Consider the following 10,000-nt stretch of genomic DNA (forward strand, 5'->3'; position numbering starts at 1 on the left):
AAAACAAAAAACAAAGTACTCTTATGCTTGAGAAAAGAGTTCTGACTTGATAGCCATTTAACCCAATCGGCACGTTTGGCAAGAATACATGCCATGCCCACTGTAACACAGGTTTATTTATTGTATTCAACAAACGATGCTCAACAAGCTTATCTTCAAAGGGTCATTAATTGCCTATTATCCACTTTACTTTTCCTGTACATATTTTGGAAAGGATCTTTGCATTATTTCATGTCTTAAAGTAACAAGATTTTAATAATACTTTAATATCAAACATCAATACATAAACAGTATTGATTAATGATTAAAGGAATAACGCATTTCCCCAATCAAGGAATGGGGAAATCAAGATCATCAGTAGGGCCTACTGATAGACTCCTTGGAGGCTGAGCACATGTGGAGCCATCTGTATGTAACAAAATTCACAAAAACCTACAAGGGACAGAATATAAATCCGGGGTGATTGAGTTAAATACAAAAATCTTCAATCTCTTTTCACACAAATCTTTAATAACTTAACTCATGACGAATAAAACAAACTCAACTAAAACCACTAATGATGCTTTGAAATATATGTAATAATAAATTCCATATATATCCCACAGATATAAATGCCCATGAACAATATTTCATGGCAAGATGAGTAATTACACAGTTAACAATTACGAAAAGATACATGTTCATTCATACTTATTTTTCAATATCATGATGACCTTCATTAAGACTGGGGTTGGGGGTAAATGGGGGTTAAATGCATGATTATGACAGCTAAACTTATACCCATAAAGTACTTTTTCATCTAGACACTTGACAAACTTTAGTAATCTAGCCAGTAGTGTTCAATAAGATGATTGAAAAGTTTGTGCCTGTTCATAAATGGGGAAAAAAATCCATCATTCCAATCATTTTGAGGAATGCTACAATGGTAGGATTTTCAACCTTTAAATAATAAACAGGAAGAATGTGAATACTCAGTCATTACTGGGCACTTTTGTGATGATCTAGTTTAAAAAATACAGTCTTTATAAACATCATTAGTATGTTGCCTATGACATAAAAAAACAATTAATCTATAACATATGACCATCTAATTTCCCTTTATTTGTATCTGTACTTGTGCATGTTTCAACAGAATATGCAATTCATTTTAACCTTAAAAAATAGGTAGTCTAAAAAAGAAAAACAAAATAACATAGGATTTAAAAATGACTTCAAACCAGCAAAAGGCCCCAAGAATTCAACCATCATAAAAGCATAAAGAAATAAGCTTCAAAAGAGCATAATATACAAAAAGAAAAGGGGAAAAAAAGAGAGAAAAAAAAGTGAATCAGCCATCCTATGGTGTATGCAAAATACATATGGTTATTCAAAAGCCTTCCCCTAAACATGCAAATCAAAGATATACAAGAAAAACCTACCATCAATAAGTCATACATGACAGCCATCAAATCAAGCAAAGGCCAGAAGCACTGGAATGAAACATTCACGGAGGAACAACTTACGCTATAACTACTGTCTGTATTGTTGTCTTTCCTCATGATGACCTGGACGGTGTTGTCCTGCCCGTCTCCTTCGCTGCTGGATGCGGACACTGTGTCTCCTACACCGTGCCCTTCTGACGCCTACAGTACCCAAACACATAATCAACCACAAGCTTTTTCCCAGGCATACTTTTGTTCTCAACTAAATTACTAAATTATGGCTACTTCTCCCCCCCACACCTCCCTCCATTTATAAGTACTTTCCTATGTGAAACACTATGACCACATGACACATGAAAGCATAAAATGTTGATGAGGGATTTAACTTTTTTTTTTTTTTCTTTCTTTCTCTTTGCTTATATCACACTCTCAAAACAGAAGGGGAAAAGGGTGAAACAAAAAAAATTATATATATTATATGTGCTAAAGGGCTACAAACACACTGTACTCGAATTTAAGGGTCCAAGTATTACCATTTAAGGCAAGAGCTTACTTTTAATGGTTTATTTCAGAGGTTGTTTGCGGTCTTGAGGAAGGTCTAAGATACAAGCGAGCCACAAGCAGGAAGAGCAACATCACATGACCTATATTGCATTACATGACCTTCTATGTCTTAAGCAACAGCCATAACTTCATTTATGATCAAGTGGATAAGCACAAACATGCTGGTGGGCAAATAATAAGTCTGGCAGGTCTTCCATCTTAAATATTGGTGCATACTTATCTCTTACTTTCATTTTCTTGATATGTACATTAAACATTTTTTGCTTATATCATCCTCCTCCTTTCAATTCTTGTGTGTTTCTGTACACCACTTATTTTCATATTACATTTTGCTTTTGTTCTTTTTCATAAAACTAATAATTTCTTAGCAACTCATGTCTTCACATCATCTTGCATTGTGGAATAAATGTTATACTTGTTGATTTATGTCTTACTGGCAAACTTCTTGATCACACATGGGGCCCTAGAATGGGTGTCTGTTTTATACATGTAAATAAGTTATAGATAACATTATAAAAAAACATAATATTCGAAAAAGGGGACAAGAAATGGCAATAAAAATGTTAAATTACATATGAATGCCTGCCCTATTAAGAGTACATATGATATAAAGCATTAAAAAAAAAGAAACTTCTGTTCTACTCCTGTAAAACATCTTCACATCTCCAGAGCAATGATGATGCCAGCCATATATATCTGCCCACCAAATACCTATATCATATCACACTTCCTTTTCAACTTACTATCCTAAATTCTGCTAACAATGCAGCAAACAACTAAACAGTAACAAATTATCATTTGTAAGCATCTTCCTCCAAAATTAAGGCAAACACATCTTATTCAAGCCCTTATTATTTCAAACACATTTTCTTAAAACCAAAACCAAGCAAAAAAAATCAACCTCCAATTCTACAAATTGAAATCTACAAAAAAACAAAAACAAAAAATAAAACACATCCCTACAAGGAAAAACAACAACAAAGTATGTCATACGGTCAATGGCATGATTAACTTGAAGATTCTACAAATGTATAAGTGGACTCTAATAACAAATACAGCTATAATGGCAAGGAGTACTGAATATGCACAGCAGCACAGACTCACCTGAGAAACATTGGAATTAGACCTTCGGTGTGCCTGACTTGTATTTACATGCACAATGAAATTCTCTGCCAGCTCTTCCACTGCATCCTCAAACTCATTCTCCTCCTCATCCTCGCTGTGGCTGTGACCTGTAGGTAGAACGGGGAGGTTAAAAGAAGGGAAAGTTACAAATATGTCTAATCCATAGTCTGTGGGAGATCTCTCTTATAAGGAAGGAAACAGATTAAAAATAATGATCATTAACACTGAATGAGTCAGACTGAAATACTGTATATAGGCAGAGTTTGAGTAAAATAAGAGGAAATTACAGAAAAATCACAGAATACTGACAAGATGATCAAAGAATCAAAAGAATTAATTCATGAATTTTATATAAACATAATGATAAAATATACATCATATTTTAAAACTAACATTTGAAAAAATACTACCTGCAAACACTATTTCCCATTCCTTTTTCACACATTATCAAGAAAAAAAGGACACATGAGATAACAACAGCTAAAATAACTGCAGATGCCTCACTTCTTGCCTCTAATAAATCAGTGTGCTTATACTATCAAGTCTTTATTACTTCAAGCCACCAGCTGTGCACAAGTTACTGCCCTCATAACCTTTTAAAACATAATCTAAAAGAAAATAATCCAAGTTGTTAGTTGCACAATAAGAAGCCTCTATACAGATACACTTGTTCATTATGTACAGAATAAAACTGACACCTATTTACTCTCACACAGCAAGACCCTTTTATACATGTCTGGGGATGGTAAACCACTTTTGACAATTCTATATTCTTCTGTCTCCTATTGATATCAACCATCTGTATCCTCAAATTTAAAATCCTTGTAATTATGAGTAAATACACATTTCAAGCACAATAACTTGGTTTCTTGTACATTCTACAATCAACTCTTTGATATATCATCTCAGTCCTCCATACAACATTACTTCCTTTAGAAAACTTTGATTGATGTGTTCTTGTTTACATAAAAACTCCTACGTCATCTGCAATCCATCCTTCTTATGAGGAAGGATTTTGGATCAAAAATATCATCTGCCATGGCACTCCTATTCTATCAAACACAAAGTAAGTTGTTAATTTAAGGACAATACGAACAATGAATACTTGTAACTGACCATTTCAATAAAATTATCATCTGAATTACAATTGTTAATACTGCTAAGATTTAATCAAAATACATTTGCTTTGTAAACCCATTCATTCTATTAATATACTTCCTACATAAAAAAGAACATACATATGTAATGCCCATAGCTATATGTTTCAATTCAAATATCCCTATAAAAATCTCATGAAACATGTCACAATACTATTAAAACTATTTCCATGAATAGTATCTATGAGCAATAATGTCCAAAGAGATTATCCAAAGACCTAAAACCAGATATAACTCTCTCATACTGCTTCTTATAAACCAGTGATGTGCCTGATATGAATTTATATTCCTTCTCTTTGACCAGGTTTGAATGATACCTGTAATCCATTTTTTATCATCTGAGGATTAGGTTCCTTGAATGAAGTTCACCCTTGAATACCACAAGAATATTTCTCACGAGATTTACTTAGAATACTGTTTCTTCAGAAGGGGTTGTAAAGAGAACTGTATATAAAACTAACTTTAGGATACAATCTTAAATACTTAAAAGTGAACCAATGTATACCTTTGCAAAATTGTACTTTTTAAAAGCTGAATACTACAGGAAGACTAAGAGAAAACCACTACACCCAAGTTAGGATAACACAAGAAACAGAGAAAATGCAATCTATATCCTCTACACAAGAATCAAATAAAATAACAAACAACCGAGACAATAAAACTGGTTTTATCTGGGTCTCCCATTCTTGGGACCTTGCCAGCATCAAAACCTGTTCCTCAAGATATATATATAAACTTCCTTATTGGACTGCATGTATGTAAATGTAGAATCTAAATGGCATATGTGGCAAGCGTTCTGTGAGATGACTTTGTCGGCAAACAGCTAAACAGACAGATTGATATACCAACTGATTGCTTTTGTTAAGTTTTATGCTATCTTTATAGTCAGGTTCAGTAAATGAACTAAAGCAACCATTGAATTCATATGACTCTTATCTTGCATCAGAATTTACTTTGTTAAATTATGAAAAAGCATAGTATAATCAATGTTTGTCTTCATATTCCAGTTCCATATAACTACTGTCAACTCCCTGCAATCTACATACAACTTTCTTTACAAATAATCTACAATACAGTAACTACAAACCACAAATCAAGGAATTCTATACTTTTACAAAATCATCAAAAGTTTCTTGACTAAAGATAAACAAGTACTATATATACATACAGCCCTATGCAGCCCTTTTAGAGTTAACCAATGCAACTCAAGGAGAAATCAAATATACATAACATTTCAGTAGATCTTTAATTCTAATATCATTGATGGTGTCTCTACTCAGTCCTAATAATGTACAGTCTTCAGTTCTCATACTCTATCCTTCATGAAGGGCAACCATCTAATTTTCACCAGGACCTTGACCTTGCCAGCTTAGAGAACCTTTACCTTGTACAACAGAACAACCAGAAGTGGAAGAAAGTAGTTCCAAGTGGTTAGTGTTAGTATGGATGAGTAAAATCCTCTACATCTACGCCTCTCATCCCTAACCCACCTGAAAGTACTTCCTTCACCCGTTCAGGATTTGGATCTGGAGGTCGGTATTCATTGACAGCTACTGGTGCCGAGCTGGGTACGGGACCTTGCACCCCTACAGAGACACCTAATATGTATGCAAGGCCCCATAATGCTTATAGAGGTAAAAGCATTAGCATAAGCAGACATTATCAACTTTCCTACAAAAGGTTGGATATATCTTCCCCAAAAGATGAAATAATAAATGTAAATGCACTAGGGACTATGAGGGCAGACACTAAAAACCAATTTGCCTAAGCAAAGCATGACATAATCCTATCTTCTTTTTTTAAGAAATCAAATAGCATTCCTTTTATCACACTAGTCTTAATACACAACTTAAAAATTACAGTACCTGTTAATCCTACCAGTGAAATCAAAATACAGAGAGCATACAATGCTGCTATTTTATTAAATAAACTTTTCAAGCTGCGCAACATACACTTGATTTAAGTTAAGCACATGCTATCCCCCCCCCTTTTTTTTTCAATTAAGTACTTGTGAATCCTAACAAAGAGTACGCATGCAACAAAACTGTGAATGTTACTCAGCTGAACACTAACAGAATCAAATACATAACTGATAGAAAAAAAAACACCAAAAAAAAAAAAGAATAATAATAAACTAAAAATTTTCCAAACCCTCATTTTCCTGACAGAACATTCCTCCTTTTCTTTCATTTCTCGGCTATTACTGACCTGGTGGCATGGCCTGATTCATCTGTTCCTTGGCCTCCTGCTCAAGATGTGAATGCTGGCGGGCCAACTGCTCCACCATATCTTCCAGCCTCAATCGTTGGTCACGCTCATGCTGCAAGAGACGCTGCCATTTGCGCCCAGCAGTGCCACTCACATCCACGTAGTCGTTGCAAGCCTGAAATAGTTGGGTATATAAGTATATCTTTTCATTATGTTGACTTTAATGAGAATCTAGTCAATCAATAACTGTAAGACATTTTACTAATAGTAGCACTTCAATTTATATTTCATCATTTTTACTTTCATGCTCAAGTGACCAAAATGAGGAATTTAACATGAAAGGTCTTGAGTCTTTCTTTTTTTTTACCTACCAATATTCCTGTCAATTTTTTTTAACTACTCATTATTTGTAATTCATCATCCTGTTATCTACAATGTATTCATCACTCATCATCCTCTATTTCTAGACCTGCCATACTATCATTATCTATAGATAATTGTGGTGCTTCACACAATGTCCTACTCCAAATCAGTTCATATATCACTGCATCCTGCTAGCTTCAATTTGCTGATAATGGAACACTGTAAATATATCTAAATTTGAAACCATCCTTTCACTCTTCCCGCCAGAAAAGGGAGGGAAAGGGGAGGAGAAGGAGGAGGAAAAGGAGAAGGAAAAGGAGGAGGAGGAGGAGGAGGAGGAGGAGGAGGAGGAGGAGGAGGAGGAGGAGGAGGGGGTGGAGGAGGAGGAGGGGGTGGAGGAGGTGGAGGAGGAGGAAGAGGAGAAGAAGAGAGGAGGAGGAGGAGGAGAAGAGGCTGAGTGGGAGAGGGAGTGAGTGAAGATAAAGAAGATTGAATCAAATATATACAAAGAGAATAAGAAAAAAAAGAAAAAAAAAACGAAAAATGTAAAAACCACCACTAAGAGGTTTTATCCTCTCTCATCCAGGAACAAGCACGCACGCAATCAACTATAACCTATAAACACAAAATCGGGAAATCTGTTGTATATGCTGTTTGAACACGAAGATTAAAGGAAAAGTCGTGAATTGATGCGTTGCTTTGGAATGAACGAATCAATGGCCTCTTGAATAATGCCTGATTTTCTGGGGTAGAAGAGGAATAGCCGACAACCCGTAATAGGATGAACAATGATAATCACACTAAAATGGACATGGTGTGTGTGTGTGTGTGTGTGTGTGTGTGTGTGTGTGTGTGTGTGTGTGTGTGTGTAGGGGGGGGGGATGCGTGCGTGTGTGTGTGTGTAGGGGGGGGGATGCGTGCGTGTGTGTGTGTGTAGGGGGGGGGGATGCGTGCGTGTGCGTGTGTGTGCGCGCGCGTGCTCGGGGTGTGTGTGCCTACAAGTGAGTTTGCGTATAAATGCGTATCTGTAAACACGCACACAACAGCCGAAAGAGCGCGTCTCCCTCGTGGAAAGACGCGAGTGGGCGGGCGGGGTCATGGGGTCACAGCAACTCGAGTGGCGCGCGGACGGCGATGGCAACGGAGGCCGGTGGGTGGCAACAAACACCCGGTAACAGCGACGACCTTTATCAACTTTCCATCCTTCACACCCACAAACCCACACTCACGCCCATGCCAACGCTCACCCCTACAGTCGCACCCACGCACAAATTACAAAATACAAATCACACAGCCGCCCACGCCCTGAACTGCGTACGGGCGGCAACCCCGACTTGATAAGCTGCGGCTGGAGAGAAGGACCCTCTCGAGAATAGGACGCTTCCCATCCTTTGCATCCTCGGAACCGGTTTTTCGGCGCATCTCGGCCAAGACATGCGCCCACGCCCCCCCCCCCTCACCCCGACCCATAATCCTGGTATACCCATCCCCATGCAACACATGTCTTCCCTCCCATTCACCTTTCATTTTCCCCCTATCTTACAACCCTTTCCATATCCACCCCCTCTTTCCCTCTTCCCCATCTCTTACCCATTTCCCCTCCCTCCTTCCACCCCACCCACCCTCCCTCTGCTCCCTCCCTTACCCATATCCCCCCACCCACTCCCCCTCTTCTCTCTACCCCTCCATTCCTCCCTCCCTTCCTATCCTACATCCTAAAACCCACTTCCCTTTCCTCTCCCCCTTCCCCATCTACCCCCACCCCTCCTCCCCCGCCGTCGTGACACCCACGAGACACCATCGCGAGGGAAGCATAATGTACGCGCCGCCCTCCCCTTGGCCTGAGGGCGACTGAGAACACGCAAAGGGGAGGAATTAAGCGAGATGAACTTCTTAAGGCAAGTGGGAAGAAAAGAAATGGTGAGGGACGGAAAGAAGAAAAACAATACGCAGTTGCGAAAGAGACGATGATGACGATGATGAGATGAGATGTTATGAGATGAGATGAGATGATGAGAGAGAGCAAAGGGATGATGATGAGGGAATGAAGATGAGATGATGAGTAATTGATGATGGTGATGATGATGAGGAGACCAACAATCATAATAATCTTTTTCTTGACACACAAAGAAAAAAAAATCAAAGACAACGTTCACCTAATGCAGAGCTCCGTGCCGCAGCGCCAGAAACAAACGTCCGTGATTGGAGTCTGACCTTGGACTTTAGACTCCGGCCGGCCGAGTCAAGGTCAATTGACGAGGAGGAGAATGAAGAAGGCGTTGGGGGGGGGGGGGGACGAGGAAAGAGTAAGGTGTGGAGAAGGTAAGGGGAGGGGAGGAGTTGCTGAGGGGGGGGGGGGAGAAGGGGAATGGGGTGGACATGGGGGTAAATGGACGGTGAGAGGGAGGGGGTGGAGGGGGGAGAGAGAAGGGAGAAGGGAGAGGAGGGAAGGAGGGGAAGGATGAGGAGGAGGAGAGAGGAGAGAGAGGTTAAAAAAGGAAAGAGGAAGAAGAGAGAAAGAAGGAGAAGAGAGAGGGAGAGAGGGAAGAATAAAGGCAGAAGAGAACCATAGGAGAGGAAAGGGAGAAGAGAGAGAAAACAGGAGGAAGGAGAAAGGGCTGTGAAGACTGAAAGAAAAAAAAAAGAGAAGATGGAGGAAGAGAGGAGACGAAGAAGGAGAGAAGAGAAGCAGAGTGAGCAGTAACACGGCTCCCACAATGAGAGACACAAATGGGTCGGACGAAAGCGGCATACTACATAAGCGCAGAGTGCAATATCCCGCTCCCCCTAAATCCCCAAACCCACCACCACCCTGACTCTCCCCCACCCCCGCCCGCTTCTGACTGCTGATCAAAAAACCTTGAGAGATAACGGAAGGTTAATGTCACCGCCGAGGTGCACCAGAGACGCCACGCTAAACGTGGGAACATTCTCATAACAAGTAGAGAGAGAGAGGAGAGGAGAGAGAGGAGAGAGGAGAGGAGAGAGAAGAGAGAGAGAGAGAGAGAGAGAGAGAAGAGAAGGGGAAGGAGAGAGAGGAGAAAAGGAGAAGAAAGAGAGAGAGAAGAGGGGAGAGAAGAGGAGGGGGAGAGAGAGGAAGAGAGGGGGGGGAGGAAAAAGGAGAGAGAGAAGGGGAGAGAGAGAGGGGGAGGAGAGAAGAGG

General features: G+C 39.5%; 1 protein-coding gene across 6 annotated transcripts in view; it reads right to left on the bottom strand.

Annotated features, from left to right (window-relative positions):
* LOC119572376 (oxysterol-binding protein 1-like) overlaps positions 1-10,000 on the bottom strand; it is a 122,371-nt gene that overhangs the window by 42,417 nt on the left and 69,954 nt on the right. For 2 of the 6 annotated variants that reach the window (XM_037919457.1, XM_037919458.1), the window contains exons 2-5: positions 6,476-6,650; positions 5,758-5,853; positions 3,090-3,217; positions 1,503-1,622 (exon numbers count right to left, since the gene is read on the bottom strand). In XM_037919457.1, coding sequence (XP_037775385.1) covers positions 1,503-1,622; positions 3,090-3,217; positions 5,758-5,853; positions 6,476-6,554 — 423 coding nt within the window. In that variant the 5' untranslated portion in view covers positions 6,555-6,650. The remainder of the gene's footprint in view (positions 1-1,502; positions 1,623-3,089; positions 3,218-5,757; positions 5,854-6,475; positions 6,651-10,000) is intronic. The other 4 variants (XM_037919459.1, XM_037919460.1, XM_037919461.1 and 1 more) reach the window with 3 other exon arrangements.

Source organism: Penaeus monodon, chromosome 4, assembly GCF_015228065.2.
Source record: "Penaeus monodon isolate SGIC_2016 chromosome 4, NSTDA_Pmon_1, whole genome shotgun sequence".
Lineage (NCBI taxonomy): Eukaryota > Metazoa > Arthropoda > Malacostraca > Decapoda > Penaeidae > Penaeus > Penaeus monodon.